General features: G+C 47.4%; 1 protein-coding gene across 3 annotated transcripts in view; it reads right to left on the minus strand.

Annotated features, from left to right (window-relative positions):
* Positions 1 to 3,448: 3,448 nt before the first annotated feature.
* The window catches only part of SLC66A2 (solute carrier family 66 member 2), a 66,910-nt gene continuing 52,788 nt past the window's right edge, over positions 3,449 to 17,570 (minus strand). For all 3 annotated transcript variants that reach the window (XM_069809245.1, XM_069809244.1, XM_069809241.1), the window contains one exon: positions 3,449 to 6,589. In XM_069809245.1, coding sequence (XP_069665346.1) covers positions 6,382 to 6,589 — 208 coding nt within the window. In that variant the 3' untranslated portion in view covers positions 3,449 to 6,381. The remainder of the gene's footprint in view (positions 6,590 to 17,570) is intronic.

Consider the following 17,570-nt stretch of genomic DNA (forward strand, 5'->3'; position numbering starts at 1 on the left):
TGCTCGTCTCTGATGATTCGGGTGCAGGGAAGGAGGTGGTATTTCACCGTGCTGATGTGAAGCCACACGTGTCGGTGCTCCAGCCAGAGTCCCATGCTGCTGGCCCTCTGTGGCCTGTAGTAGCCCTGATACTGCTCCTTTGCAGCCACAGCCAGCCCCGAGCAGCGCAGCGGGGTCACTGGGCCGGGTTGCACAGCTCGCAGCAGCAGGCGTGTTACGCGCACGGCTCGCTGGCGAGAGCTGCAAGAGATGGAGGCAGCAAAACCAAGCCCCCACCCCGCAGGCTGCCTCCGGCTCTGCAGACCCACCTGTATTGAACTACAAGCAAACCGAATGCAGCCATATACGCCCACTGCCTCCGGGAGCGCGTCTGCTCCTTGTGCCGGGCGAGGAGAGCCAAGGGCTGGTGGACGGTGCTGGGGCTGACTCAGACTCCTGGCAGAGCAATACCAGCGCTGGGTTGCTGTGAGTCATGAGAGATTTTATTTTTATTATTTTTTTCAATCCCGATGCAGGCGTTTCTTGCATTAAGGCTTATTAAGGTTTGGCATCAGGGATGCAGCTTTGCAGCCGGCTAAACGCAAACCAGCAAAGCGACCAGCGTGTGCGGGCAAAGTGTGACATGGTGCTGAGGGGCAACAGTACATTTTATGGTGGCATTCGGGTGCTCAGTCTTCAGGTGGGACCCAACATTCACCAGGTGAACCCACAAGCTCACCTTTCGTGGTACTTTTTGGTTCATGCACACCAGGTGCTGTTCAGCGCTACACCTCTGAGGTGAATGCAGTTATCACGGCTCATGTACACGGAGGGTGCAGAATACATGCCCTCAAGGTGCTGAGGCCCACGAATGATCAGCAGCAGTACTTACTCTGAGAAGAGCCGTGTTGGAGTAGGCATCCTTGCAGAACGAAGAGTTTCACGCTGGCACTGCTAGCAAATAACCATGAATGCATGCCGCTTTTGGCCCCACAGCATGAAAACCCAGCACCGGGACAGCTAACTGCAGCTCAGCAGCTGTGCAGAAAACCAGACTGATGACACACACTGTATTATTGCTGTGCTCCATCAAGTTCCTATTGTCCTACAATAGTGAGTTCTTTATATTTTTCAAAAGGCACGTAATTAATTCCAGCACGCACAGAGTTTTAATGGACAAAACCCACTCATTATGCCCGTTAGTCAAGGCCCGGCTTTTAATAAAGTTTCATTTTATCTATTGAGATGACAGATGAGGAAACAAATATAAACCAGGAACCTTTTAAACAAATTATTTTTGGAAGCTGTGATGCACACATTGCCAGACATAAAAGATACTCAGAGGAGAGCAAGTTGCACCCAGCGTAGCTGTTGTTATGGGTGATGCTCATTACTTTTGATCAGCTGCTGGAGAAGTGTTGGTTTTATTGTGTACGGTTGTTGGTTTTTTCTTTGACACCGCACACACATGATTTAAGGCCATTTATTTCTTAACTATAATAAATGCTACGCTGCTGTCTGCATACATGCTGGTACCAGCAGGTTGTTATACCTGTTTCTTTGAAACACAATCTAGTGCTTCATGATGGTAGCACGTTGGTTTTGCCCCAAGGGAAAAAAAAAAAAAAACAACTCCTCTCTCCTATGGCACAGAGACTCAACACATGTGAGCAACGCCGCCTCTTCTCCACAGCCATCTTGGTGGCAGCACATGTGGACATAAAAATTCTGGCAGTTGGTAACAATAATCATCTGAAAATGGTTCGAGAGCTAAGGATGCAGTAACTGGTAAAGGGACAGTTAGAGGGAACGGCACAAAGTCAAACACAAGTCCTTCAGCTCATACAGCACACGGGCACAGCCATCTCCTACCTCATAGCAACCACAATTAAGAAAAAGCACTAACTGCAAGAACAAGATGACCCTGGTATCAACCCCTCAGCAGGAGGCTGGACAGAGGTTGCTGTCTCAGGCTGATGAGACCAGAACAGACACGGTCTATGGCAGCCTCACAGCAGATGCTTCCCGGGGGCAAAGCATCCTTGGCTCTCACGGGTCTGGCACCTACAAGCTCCAGCCTTAGAGGAGTACGAAACCGTGGGACCAAAGAGGAAAGGCGGACAGAAGGGCTGAGGGGCAGAGAAATCCAGTGTGGTTCTGCCGGCCCAGCTGAGGCTGAGCAAAGCCCCTCGGTCTCACAGCACAGCTAAGCCAGCCCCTACAAGAGCCAGACCCGCATGAACTGGACACAGAAGGGGCAGGATGGGGGTCTGAAGTCCTAAGTCCGTGTTTGCTGTTGGGATGTTTCCAGATGCTGACGTCCGCTTGGGACCTGGCTGCTTTACAAGGCTGTTTACAAGGAGATCTGCCCCTGCTCCAGGGTGTGCCTCACATTTTGTTCTAGTCCTTGTCTCTTATTTACTGCGGTTGGCTCAGGTATCCAGGCAGCGTGCTTATTTATTGGCATATTGTTGACTTACAAATTAACGTCTTCTTTCAGTTACAGAAAGCCACCAGCAAAGCTACAGCTGTCCACCGGGTCCTTGAAGCTTTCTCGGCACTCAAGCCTAAGCTAAGGGTCACAACCAAATTCAACAAACAGCAGCTGTGCGCCAACTTTTCCTTTACTACCCCTTGCCAAATCTGAGCTTTGCCTTTTGTCTTAAAATGTTTTTAATTGCATCTAACTACACATGTAGATGCATGCACCCAAACATCTAACCATGAAATCTGTTGTCTCCGGAGCCACAGAGCAGAGCACTGCCTGCCCTGCGCGGCCGAGGGAGAGCTTTTCCCCGAGGACAGGGCCAGCGCTGCCCCAGCCAGCAGGACAAAGCCCTGGTGCTGCCCTGGCTGCTGCGGCAGTCGAGGTGGCTGTGAGAGCTCCCATTTACCGAAGGGGCTTCCCTGTTGTTTCATTTAGGGCCAGTCCCACCATTAGCTTCCCCTCCGTGAGTGCCAGAGCAGCAGCCACTAACACCAGTGCTATTTGGGATAGATGGTGCAACCACGGTGGAGTAATTGGGGTCCAGACTCCTCCTGGCACCGCCACTGGCCATGAGATGACACACTCCATTTCCTCATCTTCCATGCAGAGTCTGCGAGAGCATGTCCCTCAGCTGTGTCCTGTCTTTGACCTCATTATGCAGTTTGCATGATACAGGGATTTTTAAAGCTACAGAATAATGTTAGTAATTTGTTTTTACTGTGAGCATCACAAGCATAAAAGAGTTAAGTGGTCATGAGGGTAAGCTTACCCCAGGGTGTATGGAAGAGCAGGGGGCAGAAATCCAGAATCCCTGTCATGCATCATGACCTCAGGACAAATTACGCCTTGTGCTTCTTACCCGCCCATCAGGAGGAAAAAGCATGCTAATTATTCCTACAGACAATGCTCTAGACAAGACGAGTTATAGTAAGAGTAAATAAGCACGCATCTTATATCTGAACAAAACAAGCAACACTGTAATTTATATATAACGGGTAATATTTATTTAAAAAAGACATTGCAACTGACAGAGAAAATAAATGCCATGAAATGTGCCATACATTCACAGAGATGTATTTAAAGTAATTGATTTCTTATTCTCTGAGGTGATCATTGATACAGATACTTCCTGACAATTAAAGAACAAAACCAAAGTTCTGTAACATCCTGTCCCTAAAGTACCTTGCAAGATGAAGTTCAAGAGTTCCTGGCCAAGAGTCCTACCTTGCTAAATGCCACACACAGAAGATGACTTCAGACATGGTTTCACTGGCTTCTCTTCCAGCATTTGCAGCTCTGGTGTGAATGAGACTGGTCTGCAGAGTTCGCTGGTTTGGGTACTGCCCAGGAAAGAGTCCCAAAAGGAAGAACAACAGTTGTTTTATTCTCAGTAATACCTGTAGTTCAAAGCCAAAGAGGTGGCCAAAAGTGTGCACTCCCAGGTGAAGCTATAACATACAGAAGTATATGTCTTAAGAGCCATTTATTTCTTATATCCCCATTTCATAGAATATTAGAAAAAGACCACCATATACAAAAATCTTATCATTACAAGTTATTAAAAAAACCCTTCAGACCACTAAAACACACAAGAAAGTGTTTGTTTGCATACAGTAGAAATACAATCCTCATTAAAGCAGCATACCGGAGAAGCCAGCTGTTAAGTAAGTTTTCAATTAAAAAAGACAAAAGCCCAGATGTTCCCGTAATACAACCAGAACATTGGAGAAAAGAGAGGAACAAAACATTCATAGTCTGCCATGCCGGGTACATCATCTTCGTAAGGTCACTTCAGGCCTAAGAGAGTATGGGATCGAACAAAGAGCATGGAGTCAGTGCCCGGGCAGAGCATTCCATGCCCAGCCCTCGGAAACAGCAGCTCTCCTCGGCTCCGCTTTACTCACGCAGATCCGACTGGATCTGCCGGGGCAGGAGGGACATCCCGAGGACGCCCTTCCTTCCACCGCGGGCAGGACAGCTCGGCCCCAGGCCAGGACTTCTGCCCACAGGTTTGAGCCTCAGCCCTCCACCACCAACACGTCAGCTCCAAAACCAAACGGCACGTGCGGTGGGAGCCCCGACGTCACCAAGAGGGGCACCAGTCTGTAAAGCAGCACGGGGACAGCCCGCTCTTCCCTGTCCCATGACGACGTTCCCAACCGAGCATCGTGCAACCACCGCTGCAGCCTGCTGACGCTTCCCCTCCAGAGGACAGTTTGTCACTGATGAAGATGGTCCAGACTCAAATCATGAGACGCCCAAATAAAACAGGGTAGGGGAAGTATCTGATTTACACACTGAAGTTATTCAACCTCAGACTTGCTGCCATCCTTAAGAAAACATAAGCTCTTGGACTAATCTTGGAGAAAAAATGATTCTCGAAAACCTGTCCCAGCTCTAACACCTTGCTTGCGGTCAGACAGGATTCACCCGGCAGCACAGAGGGAGCCTCACGAAGAAGCAAGCAGCTCAGGCATAGCTGTTGCTGGGACTAAGCGTCTTGCTCTGGCCGCCTCACACCAAGCAGGGCAGTTTCATGACGGCAACTGGCAGGAGCCCAGGGGCTCGCTCGCAGCCCCCTGCGGGTCCGCACCGCTGCAGCTGCTAGACACGTGCCGTTCTCAGAACAGGCACGGTGACCTACACTGGCGAACAGCCATTATAGACAACATTGACATTTATAAATAAACTCTCCGCTCTTTCAGCTTTCTCAGTCCCTCCAAGTACAGGCTGCTGATTCTTCTAAGAGCCTAGAAGATCTTAAGCAACAGAAAAAGGAAAACGGGGACTCCTTCCTTGTTGGGTCAATGCAAGAAGCATCCCGAAACATAAACTGGTTCTTGTTTGGCGTTAAACAACATGAACGTGAATCTCAGCCTCAACAAATCAAGCTGTCAGATGCTAGTCCTACTCCATAGGATACGGCTTTTTCTCCGTCTCAAACTTTTTCACTTCCCCTTCTGAGGCAATGGAAGTGGAGATGCTTCTACCTTTGTGGCTCAATCGCCATCTAGAAATACTTGCCTGGCAATACTGGCCCCGTGAAAGACATCCTCCAGCCCAGCTCTGCCCTGAGCACAGCTGCGGGAGCAGTGGCTGTTCCCAAATGCCATCATTTCGAAGCACGGCTACCTAGTTTACCTGCAGTCTCCTGTTAGCTCCTCCTTTTGGCTGCCCGCTTGACTGGCTGTGCCTGCTCTAAACGTGGCTCCAGCACCATCCGTACTCAGACCGACCCCCTTCGTCACCTCCTGGATGTGTCCGCCTGCCACACTGATCCTGCAGCGGGGGTGAACACCTGCCAGTCACTCTTTGGCATGTTGATGGTTTACGCTGGGTATGACTGGTTCATTTCTGGCTGCTCGCCTCTTCGCAGGGCCTCCCGCCCTCACCTCCTCTACTCACCACACACCCTTCTTAAAGAAAAGAGAAAGCTCCTGCCTTTGCTTTTCAGTACTCCTTCCTGCATCGTGGAGATACCGAACGCTAGCATATGCCACAAAATTCCTGCCAATATACAGACTTTATATTATATAAATAAGTAAAAGTTTCAGACAAAATATCCTATAATTTCTGTGGTGTAACATTTTTAAATAGCATTAAAACCACAAACCATCCAGCCCTTGTGATTAAATATACAAACATTTGTGAATTGATAAGGCTCATAGGTACATATGCAAAAATAAAGTGCCCCTCCCCCCACCAAGAAACAGTTCTGTACAGCTAAGTCTGAAAACAGAGAGAGTAAGTTATTTAAAATAAAACCTCCCGAGCTGGAAGTGCAGCCAGATTTTCAATCCTTGTTCTCATTTCTGCTTTCAACTCGGCAACACGGGAGTATTTACAAGCGGAAGAGGAGCTGCCATGGCTGACTCCGCAGCGCCGCTGACCTGCAACCTGTCCAGCTAAACGCCTCACAGGGCCTTGGTGCTGGCTGGGTGTGCAGTGTGGGACGTGGGCTTCTGAGGGTAGTAGCTGTACAAGTAAACCTGCAGCAGGATAGCGATGTCCACGAAAACCTGCAGGAGTCCGCAGATGGAGAACTGGAACGGGGCCTGATTCAAAATGAAGTAAACAGTCTTGAACGTGTCCCCACTGGTCCACATCAGCACCATCTTGACACTAGAAGACAGAAGAGAAGGGAAGAGAATTTATTGAGAAGAACTTGGCTTTGTGATTAGACCTGCAGTCCCAGAGGATCCCACCTATTTCAGAGAGGGTTTACACTCAAGAGTGGGTTGGGACTCCCCTCGACGAGGGCAGACAGCGTGCCTAGCCAAGACGTGCAGCACTGTACTTGGAAAGGAGGATCAAATTCTCTACCCCACAAACTGCAGCATTCTTAGCAATTACAGCTCCAAATGCCTGTGGCTACGAAGGTATCCAACATTTTTAAAATATCCAGCTAGGATATTTGACTCAGCGGTGCTCTGTAAACATGACTGCCACATGCTGACAGCACTGACCATAAACCAAATGCAGTGCATGGAAGACAAAGGCAATTCATCTCAGCAGTTACTTCTTGTGCGTACAATTTTGTGCTCATGCAAGGTGAAGTAACACGTAGACTGCTCTCTCATGCGTGCGCACTTTTTTAGCGTCTGCTGAAAAAACACTTCTGAAAGAGACGAGGAACCATTTCTTATTGCAGAAAATGCAAAACCAAAAAAAACCCAGAAAGATTGTCCAGTAATACAGAAAGAGGAGAAACGACATGCCTGCAGCTGTTACTGGAAGGATGAACATCACTAGGGATTTTTAGCAAGGACACAGATCAAGAGCAACACTCAGACTTCCTTTTAATAGCCATCCTTGCTTTCATCTTGCCGTACTGCAGTCCAGCTCTGCTCCCCCACATCAGGAGAAACTCTGGAGACTAGAAGCAAGTTCTTCAAATAGACCAAATTTTTTTCAGTGCCCTCAACAAAATGTGAACAACCAGATCCTGAAGGCTGTTTTCGAGCTTCATGCACTTTAACAAGAGAGCTTTTTAAGCAGCTGGATAAGCGGTAGTGGACAAAAGCTTTGTAGTTCACAGCATGAGCATTGCGCATGATTTGTCATAATTATGAGCAATTACATTTTGCCAGCGCTGACTCCAATTCATCAAATGCAGTCAGGCCCATGCGGCAGGGTAGGACTTCATTTCTCAAACATTCAGGCAGGGAGCTAGCACAATTTGTATTTTGGACACAAGTACACAATGCTATTGCAAGCCAAATGCTGCAGCCCACTCTCTCCCCATATGGGAAGGGTGGCCAAGAGCATCAGTTTATACTGCCCCATCGCACTACGGAAACACAAGCCTTTTTGTAACTCGTGTTGTGGGACTGAGAGCGTAAAACAGGCTTACAATCCCACGGACCTTCCAAAGAGAGCCTCTGTGGAAGTGCAAGCAAGGACATGGGGTTGAGTAAGCAGTCATTCCCCCCCCAAGGTCATTTGAAAAATGTAAATAAATAATCAGAGAAGGAAAACAACTGCTGAACCCACAGTGTCACTTGTGCTTGGCGCAAACAGCCTGCACAAGCTGCCTTGTGTGTGTTCCCAGTCACACCGAGTCACCTTACATCACACTTACGGGAGGTTTACAGACGCAGGCGGTGGTGGGGATTGTTTGGGATTTTAATTAGGAAGGGCGATAAACTCTGAGGGTAATAAAACTGGCACCGTGCTTGCCCGCAGCCAACATTCCTCCCCCTCTGATTTTAAGCTTATCGGTGTTTGCTGGGCAGCTGATCACAATTTAATTGTGAATCTGTCCTGGCGTGGTTGGGGACCCTCACTAAAAGCACACACTAAACCTGGCAGATCAAACTAACTGCTCGCTCTTGACAGAAAGGCAATTCAGAGATGCCACGAAATACCTGAACAGGAGTTTAACATGCAAAGGGTATTTGCCACATATTCCCCAGGGAGAAAGCTGGCTGGGTTTTAAAAGTGACCACACAGTGCAGTGCAGATGTGGAGGAGAAAATACACACTGTCAGAAGATGTACAGCCTAGAAAAGAGTTTACTCCCCCAAAGAAAGAATAATCACTGGGGGAAACCCTACAGACACATGCAGTCCAGCAGCGTCATAAGAGCCAAGCACTAGAAGAACACGGCTAGCTGTGTCACATGCAGCGCCGAGTTTGCCAAAGTAATTCTGGGTTTTGCTAGGAAGCCACCTGGGCACTCCACAGCCTGCAGCACTGACTGGGTAGCTCGGTGCACGCTCCAATAGCCTTTGCGTGTTCCAGAGCCCCGCTCTTCAGCTCGTACAAGGAATCGAGCATCATGCCTGGGGTCTCACTAGGACATGACAATGCTCTACGCACAGGAAAATCTCAACTTCGTGCTTGGCAAAAATGATTTAAAAAAACATAATGGATAGTTTAAAGAGCTAACACCACCGGTCTGTCACTGAATCAAAAAACATACATCCTTCTCTGTCCAGCAGCTTGGACAAAACAGCAGAGAAAACCTGCAAATCACCAAGGTACTACAAAAATGCAGAATAAAAATATACAAAACACTTGATGTTCCAAAAAAACTTAGTACTGCAGCTGCACCAAGGTTCTCAGAGCCCAGGGTTAATACAAAGCAGCGACTGCGGGAGTGCTGGTTGCTTTCCAGAGGAGAGGCTGGGACTGGACAACAGGAGCATCTCCAACACAGACCTAAAAGGTGCATGGGGTAACTGAAAACAGCTTGGCAAGGCAACAGGGACAGTGTCACACAAGAAGTGAGAAAAGGCAATGAAGAGCCCCAGAGGAAAGCCGAGGACACATCAGAGAAGCAAAGAGGTCGGTCAGATGAGAAGGGGATAGGAAAAAAGAGGCTGGAGCAGGACAGGGCATGACAGGAACAGAAGAGAACTGGGAACTTGGGACAGAAGTCCTTGGAAACGACCTGAATTTGGGGTGGACAGACAGAGGAATACAGCCTGGGACAAGGGCATTCGGGGTTGTATTGGGTTTGCGTGGCAAGGTTTTGGTAGCTGGCGACTACAGGGGTGGCTTCTGTGAGAAGCTGCTAGAAGCTTCCCCTGTGTCCAACAGAGCCAATGCCAGACGACTCTAAGACGGACCCACCGCTGGCCAAGGCCGAGCCCATCAGTGACAGTGGTAGCGCCTCTGGGAGAACATATTTAAGAAAGGGGAAAAAACTGCGCAACAGCAGCAGCCAGGAGAAAGGAGTGAGAACACGTAAGAGAAACAGCACTGCAGACCCCCAGGTCAGTGAAGAAGGAGGAGGAGGAGATGCTCCAGGCACCAGAGCAGAGATTCCCCTGCAGCCCATGGAGGTCTACAGTGGAGCAGATCTCCACCTGCAGCCCAGGGAGGACCCCACACCAGAGCAGGGGGATGCCCGAAGGAGGCTGTGACCCTGTAGGAAGCCCGCGCTGCAGCACATTCCTGGCAGGACCTGCAGATCTGTGGAGAGAGGAGCCCATGCTGGAGCAGGTTTTCTGGCAGGACTTGTGACCCTGCAGGGGACCCACGCTGGAGCAGTCTGTGCCTGAAGGACTGCAGCCCATGGAAGGGACCCACGCTGGAGCAGTTCGTGAAGAACTGCAGCCCGTGGGAAGGACCCATGTTGGAGAAGGTCATGAAGGACTGTCTCCCATGGGAGACACCCCATGGCAGAGCAGGGGCTGAGTGTGGAGTCCTCCTCCCCCTGAGGAGGAAGGAGCAGCAGAGACAAGGTGTGAGGAACCGACCCCAGCCCCCATCCCCTGCGCCGCTGGAGGGGAGGAGGTAGGGAAGTTGGGAGTGGAGTTGAGCCCAGGAGGAAGGGAGGGGTGGGGGGAAGGTGTTTTAAGATTTGGGTTTATTTCTCATTATCCTACTCTGATTTTGATTGGCAATAAATTAAATTAACTTCCCCAAGTTGAGTCTGTTTTGCCTGTGACGGTAATTGGTGAGTGATCTCTCCCTGTCCTTATCTCGACCCACGAGCCATTTATTTTCTCTCCCCCTGTCCAGCTGAGGAGGGGAGTGATAAAGCGGCTTGGTGGGCACGTGGTGTCCAGCCAGGGTCAACCCACCACAAGGGTGAAGCTAGGGAATGAGCAGAATAGGTGTGTGCTGGCCCAGGACCCCCACTTCATCACTGTAATGTCTGCAAGCATCCCTGAATGCCCCCAGCACCCTCTCCAGTTATGTTCGTGTCTTGCTCCTCCAGTGCCCGCCCTAGGGAAGGGGAAAAGCTACAACTGCTGTCAGCTCTCCCACATCTCAACCAGCACCCGTTAGCACACACAGCCTGGAAGTCTGAGCTTGCTGAGAAACCCATCGAGTGTCTGCGTGGCATCTCAGGGGGGAACAGAGCTGCCCCTGCCCCCACTACCACACAACGGGCCCATGCTTCAGGATGCTGGGAGAGGGGCTGAATGAAGTCTACACCATCAGCATGGCTTCTGCCACGTCCTAATTTCCAGACACTCGGGTACAATAGTAATGGTCCTCCCCCCTTATTTGGGCTGTGCAATTGTCCTCGCTGCATATGCAGATGCCATTCGCAATAATGCAGTGGTGCGTGCATGACCGTGCGTGACTGATTGCATGGATACACCATCACTGCTCTCATACTTCCAGCTATTGTGTCACGTCAGGATGCCACACAGGATAGAAAAGCCAATTTTTGTCTGCAGCTTCTCAACTTCACAGACTCACTCAAGGAAGAGAGGTAATTGTTGTATTTATTTTTTCTTTGGGGGCAGGAAAGAAAAAAAAACAACCTATCTTGGGCAGATAGCTGCCTCTTACCTGCCCCAGAGGAGAAAAGAGCAGTGTCTGTGCAGAAAGGGAGGGGTTTATTGCCCAAAAGAAATGGGAGTTTTCAGTTAGTTGTGGGGAAAGAAGAGGAAAAAGGGGAGAGCACACCCAAGCCCTTCTTCCACTGCTCTGCTGTAACCTCCATTTGCTGAATGAAGCTCCAGTCCTTTCCTGCAAGACGTGTAAGGCTCATTTTTAACAAGCTACCAGTACACCAAACGGGGCAACCCTCTAGTCGCAGCTTTCTTCCCCTGCAGGACTCAGCAAGCCACGTGTCAAAAAATCTGTGGGATCACAGCAACAGCATGAGTCTCCCGGAGAGCCACTTGACACAGCAGCAGCTCCAACGCAGGCTGCCAGCGGAGGCGAACAAGCCCTCTGCATGGCTCTGCTCCTTTGCAATGCCAGGTACCAGGTGCCGCCGGCTGGCAGATCGCAGCCCGTTGGCGTACATCTGGCCTTTGGCTTCACGGTGCAAGAGAAAACGCTGCGCTGTTAACGTAGATGAGGCTTTGCTGCAAGATGCAGTCAGGGCCCACCGTCAGTGCTGCCCGAGACTGGACAGCACAGCACAAGGAGGCTCCGTGCAGCAAAAATTTCCCAACCTGTCTCACAAAGACCAACTTCACGCTGCGCCTTCCTGACATCTGCAAAGCCACGTGAGCGAAGCTGTTCTGCGGAGCACTGGCTACACAGCAAAGCAGGATTTAGGAGTAAATAAACTGAGATCTTTCCTGAAATAGCCCAAAGCTAAGCTGGGGAGATGTGGAAGGCAGGAAATGCTCACCTTGTTGATACGGACAATACGGTCTAGTAGGACAGCACAACTGCTCTTAGCACAAATGAGTGAGCGGGTTAGGGGTGAGCAGTGCCACAGAGCAATTTGGGGAGGCAGAAATAAACAAATGGCAGCATTCGGTTGTGTGACAACAGAGATGCCAACTGGAGGGGCAGGAGGCAGGAATTGCGCTGAAATAGCTGGTATTGCCAGAGGCTGAAGCAGACTTGTGGTAAAAATAGCACTCCCAGTAATGTAAATCAGTACTGCAGTATCCAATGACAACAAACCTCCTAAAAGCAAGCACCTTCCTTACAGCTGAGCTCGTTACAAGGAGTTGCTAATGTAGTAACAGTCTGCATCAAGTCTGTGTAAACTGCAATTGACCACAAAGAGGAAAAGCTGGTATTTTTCAACTGCTCTTAAAATCTGAAAATTTTCTGCCATTGGAATTAACTCTCAGAAAGACACCATCACTTCTGATTAGACACTAGACTAGGGGTGGGTTGCTAAATGCTATTTTTTAATATGGTAATATAAAAATGCCCTACAGTGCTGCTGTTCTCTACCACTGATAGTAGATTTCATAAAGACACTGTACCAATCTTCATTTGCTAAATAAATAAATGGCATGCTGGAGAAAACAGCATTCACTTTTCTTAAGGAACAACTTGCTTTATTCAGGTTCCTTGTATATTGTGTATTAATTCTGAAGTGACAGCAACTAGAGGTAAAAAACACCTATTAGTACACCATATCTGCAGTCAGCCAACAAACCATAACTTTTACAGAATACTCCTGAAATTATTCAGATGTAGGAGGAACTTGTAAAGTGCATTCAGAAGAAAAAAAAAAACAAAAACCAAAACCCAAAACTTTCTGTTGCTTCTCTTTGAGGAACTGTACTAGAAGCTAAGTAATTTACAGAACAATGAGATTAGCCAGATATTTGGGCTCAACCCCCCTTATCCAGGACTAACGCTACTCAAAACAAAGCTTTTCAGCATCTTCATTCCTTCTGCTCAGAACCTGGCTGCAACAGTCTCAAGTCTCTGATTTTCCATTGGAGTCTTTGCACACTCTGCTCAACATTAGTCATGTCGTGGTCATTATACCTTCTTTTTTCATCTGAAAGAGCAAAAACTACCAGAAAAAAAGATCTTGTAAAAAAATACGAGATGTGAAGCCCCCTCTACTTCCTTCCTGGTACACCAGTCTGTCTTAAGACTAGTTGCAACCATCCATCAAAATAACTTAGAAGCAGCAGCACATTAGCAGAGCTGCAGAGCAGCGGTCTGCAGAACACGGGCTGGTACTTAGTACAAAACCTACACAAGAAGAAAGACACGACAGTACTCGCTTCCCGTTTGCGCTGTAGATTTTCTCACATCGATGTTATGACTCTGCATGTTTGCAGCTTAACACACAAACCCAAAAATACCCTCCAAGCTGGAAGACACAAAGAGAATCAGACGTTAGACAGTGACTTCCGTTGAGAAATTCTGTAGTGGTTTGACCAGACATTTCGGCACAAATAGCAACAGGAGGTACGTGTTGCCCTGATGTAATTACATCCTGCTACAGTCACAAACTCAGTGCTAATTGTGCTCAGACAGTCAATGAACTCAAAAATCCTAAGTTATTTTCAATAACAGAAAAATGAGTATAATTTATTGACCTTTATCTACTTTGAAAATTGCTTTTTGTTTTCTTTCTATCTCAGGCAACTGGAACTAAAAAGAGGAGAATTAGCCTGGACACTTTTTTGTTCAAGAATCAGTGAAAGTTGACCACAACTTCCCCACATCATGGCCAAGTACTAGACCAAGCCACAGGTGATACTGGATTCAAAAATCTGACTTTTTAAATTGCCACATTTTCAGACATTTCTTCATATATTAGTGCTTGACTTTCATTTATGTTAAAAAATGGTGACGGTTCTTTCTTTAAATGACTGGGGATATAAAAGCAGAATAAAATCATTTAAGACAATCTAGTATTTCCTTCAGGAATAAGGTCCACATTGAAACAGCCTGTCAATGAGTATTTTGAATACTGCATTTGGTTTTGGGAAGCGAAGAAGAGGGTACAGAAGGTATCTTTCCTGCAACCTTTTAAGCTGTTACCTCCCACAAGCCATTTGCATGGGAATGTCTGGAAGAGAAAGCAGATTCAGTTATAACATCCTGACTTTGGAAAACTTTCAGCTCCCATTTGCAGCTCCAAAATAGTCTGCTTAGAGAAGACAGCAAGCATCCGTAACACTGCACTTCAATCAGAGGCTGGCCTGCCTTCAACAGTGAAACACAGACCGGAAAACATGAAAGCCAAATGCCATGGTATTTTTAACACTGCACAAAACAAACAAAAACTAATAAATAAAGCATTCGCTCCTAACAAAAAGCCATATAGCCTAACAAAAAAGGAGTTCTCCTGATGATAGCCAAACTGTTTAGCTTGTCAAAAATTATTAAAAGGTAAAAAAAAAAAAAAGAGAGAAGAAGAAAACATTGGGACCAGATATCCAGTGTTTGAAGTTTGAAAATCTGGAAACTAAACGTGCATACCCTAAGACAGGTCCTTTGCGTGAGCAAGCATAGATCTTGTTTTTAAATACTGCACAGCCAGCTGGGAATCCAGGCACGAAACTGTTCACCAGTCCTGCGTGCTCTGCCTCGACAAGAGCGCCTTACCTCACTTCTCAACAATTCCTCTGAGGCTGGAGCAGCATTGACCATCTCCAGAGGGAGCCATTTGTCCAGCCCCACAATGCTAGCTGGAGCTCAGAGCAGCATGCAGCAGGAGAGATCCAGCATTTATTTTGGATCTCTGGAACCTAGTTAAAGCAGTTTAGTTGAAGCTGCGTCCATGACCAATCAATACCACAGAGGGCTGCAATACAAGAGCAAACTACCTGAAAGCTCCTGTGATTTTCAAGGACTGTATATGTCACTAAGGAAAGACGAAATGGAGGATTTCACTCTGGAACACCGTCAGGCAAACAAACCCAGAAAGATGCAGTCTAAAGTGATTGTTTGTTGGCAGCTTCTTTTTTAATATTTGCATTTTATGCAGACTCACAAATAAACAACAAAGTTTTATGGAAAAATAGGGTAAACAGGTATTTATCAATTATTTTTCTTCATTAACATCTGTTTTCTAAACCCCCAAGAGCAGTAGGGAGTCAGGCATTTTGACCCCACTTAGCACATCCACCACCCAAAAGCCAGTAGTTGTTAGAACATGTCTGACAAAGGAGAGTCAAGGGCAAACTACAAGACACGCAACATGGGGCTGGGGCTGGTGGATAGCCCAGGATGACTGGTATGGCCTCTGGCTATTTCAAGCAGCTATGCCTAAAGTTTAGTCTGTACAGGTCCAGAAACTGGTAACCCTTAACAGCTACAAAATATTTCTAGTACTCTACAACTTGTGCTGCAGAAAGATGGGCAGCAGGTCCTAACAGCCTCGAACACCCAAAGTCTGTGCAGCAAGTGTGAAAATAAATCTCTTCTGTGGATCCAAGGAAAGACTTGAACCACAATTCCCACCAGTGGCTGGTGAAAGGGCTATCCCCACGTCCCAAATGCCATGCAGCCGGCCGGCAGCAAATCCTTCCTATGGCTTGTCTCCCTGCACGGAGAATTGATCCCCCATGCCCTGGCTGCTGCAGCCTGCCCACGGCCAGGAGGGACACCACTGCTATGGCCCACAGTGTTACTGCTAAGAGATGGCAAAATAATGTCCCTGTGTAACACCATTCAGTGTATTTCATTCTCTAGCTCTAAATAACTTGGGACACATTTGATTTGAAAGGTAATAAAAAGATGGGAGGGAACAGAGCTTTGCTTCAGCACAGCTGCGTATCCCAAGGCTCAAATCGTAACGCTTTTAAATCTTCCTTTCTTCCTGCCCTAGACAACAAAGAAACGATCAGATTCTTCATCCAATTTAACTTGAGGTAATTGCAGCACATTTTTCCCTTCATCTTCATATGGTAACCAATACATAGGCTGAGCGTGCTTTTAGTATTCCAATTCAATAACTGCAATTATCACTTTGGTCAACCTATACAAGATAACAGTCCTAGCTCTAGTGCCTACCTTGTCCTGGATGACTAGCGTTCAGTGGCTGTCTCCAAACCCAGTGCCCCTGAGGACAAAATCTAATGACATTACAGTCATTACTTTTCATAAATTAATCACATCCTTCAGCTAGTAAAATGCTTCTCATATTCTAAGAAAACACTGGAGAAATGAAAATCCCAAACACACTAGCGTGTAAAATAAGTGATCACTCAGGGACAAAGTCGTACCTTCCAGTCAGCTTATTCCCTGGAAATAAGGTAAGATTTTTGCAAGAAACAAAGCTCATATTCTCCTCAAAAACGCTTTACCATTTATAAAGAAACAACCCCTTGCAAGCTCTGTATGAAGGTATGTCAGTGTCTAAGTCTTCATATAAAATACCAGGTTTTCCCCCTTCCTTCCACATGCACATGCATGCGCAGAGGTACAGAAATGAAGTTCATGGCGACAGTGATGCACCATACACGTGTGCTGTTCTCAAAGCAAAGCCCAGCAGGAAGGCTGTGCTTCGTCAGAAGGTGCCACCACAAACCAAAACGTTCTGAGCAACTTCCCATGTGTGTGCAGCATTACCACTGACCCACAGTGGTCGCAGAGCGGTGCTTTAAAGCCCTGCTGAGGACAGAACTGAATGCTGTAGGGAGGAAACGAAAGCATCGCAATCACATCCCACACACAGTAGCATGACACAAATCTTAACATTTCAGCCCAAGTAGGGTCTTTGCAGTTCAGAAAGGACAGACATCCCCTAGCCTATCTTCATTCCCAAACTCTTGCCATCTGCCCCTTTGCACACTATGAATCCTGTTTCAGGCAAGACTTAGTAACTGAAGGGAGAAGGCTTCCACCACTACCGTGAAAGCTTACCTGACAATGCCAGGACATCTTGCTTGGCATATAATTGCATTCCCTTATGCGGACATATATCATTCCCAGCCATCCTCCCCGGAACAAATTAAAACCCTACCTTTGAGCCTTGCTGAAACACTTTTTTCTGACAAGTTTTGTTTCTTTCTACATCCCACCCAAGAATGCTAGAACCACTTCCTCCCCTGTCTCAGTTTTCGGGCAGATCATCCAACATGCCGGTCACTGCACTTCCCTCTCTTCTTCTTCTGTTTGCTTGCCCCTCTGTGTCTGAGGAGCAGGGGACCAAATGCACCATTGAAGGTCAACTTCTAGTAGAAAATCTCTTGTCTTTCTGGACCACCCTGCAAAGTCACTTCCCAGCCTAAGGTCCACCAACCTCTTTTTCCTGCTGTTCTAGCTCATCTATTAACCACTTAAATGACTCACCACTCTGCTCACTTTACAGATCTTCATCACAGTCAGTATTACTATTACTGCTATTTGCATCCTTGCATCTCAACCTACATTTCTCCAAACCCAAATCTCATTTTATTTCCATTTCGTATTTCTAATCCCACTCAGTCCCACTGCACTGAGGGGGATAATTCTGCAACCACAAAGTAGA

Source organism: Haliaeetus albicilla, chromosome 21, assembly GCF_947461875.1.
Source record: "Haliaeetus albicilla chromosome 21, bHalAlb1.1, whole genome shotgun sequence".
In the NCBI taxonomy this organism is placed as follows: Eukaryota; Metazoa; Chordata; class Aves; order Accipitriformes; family Accipitridae; genus Haliaeetus; species Haliaeetus albicilla.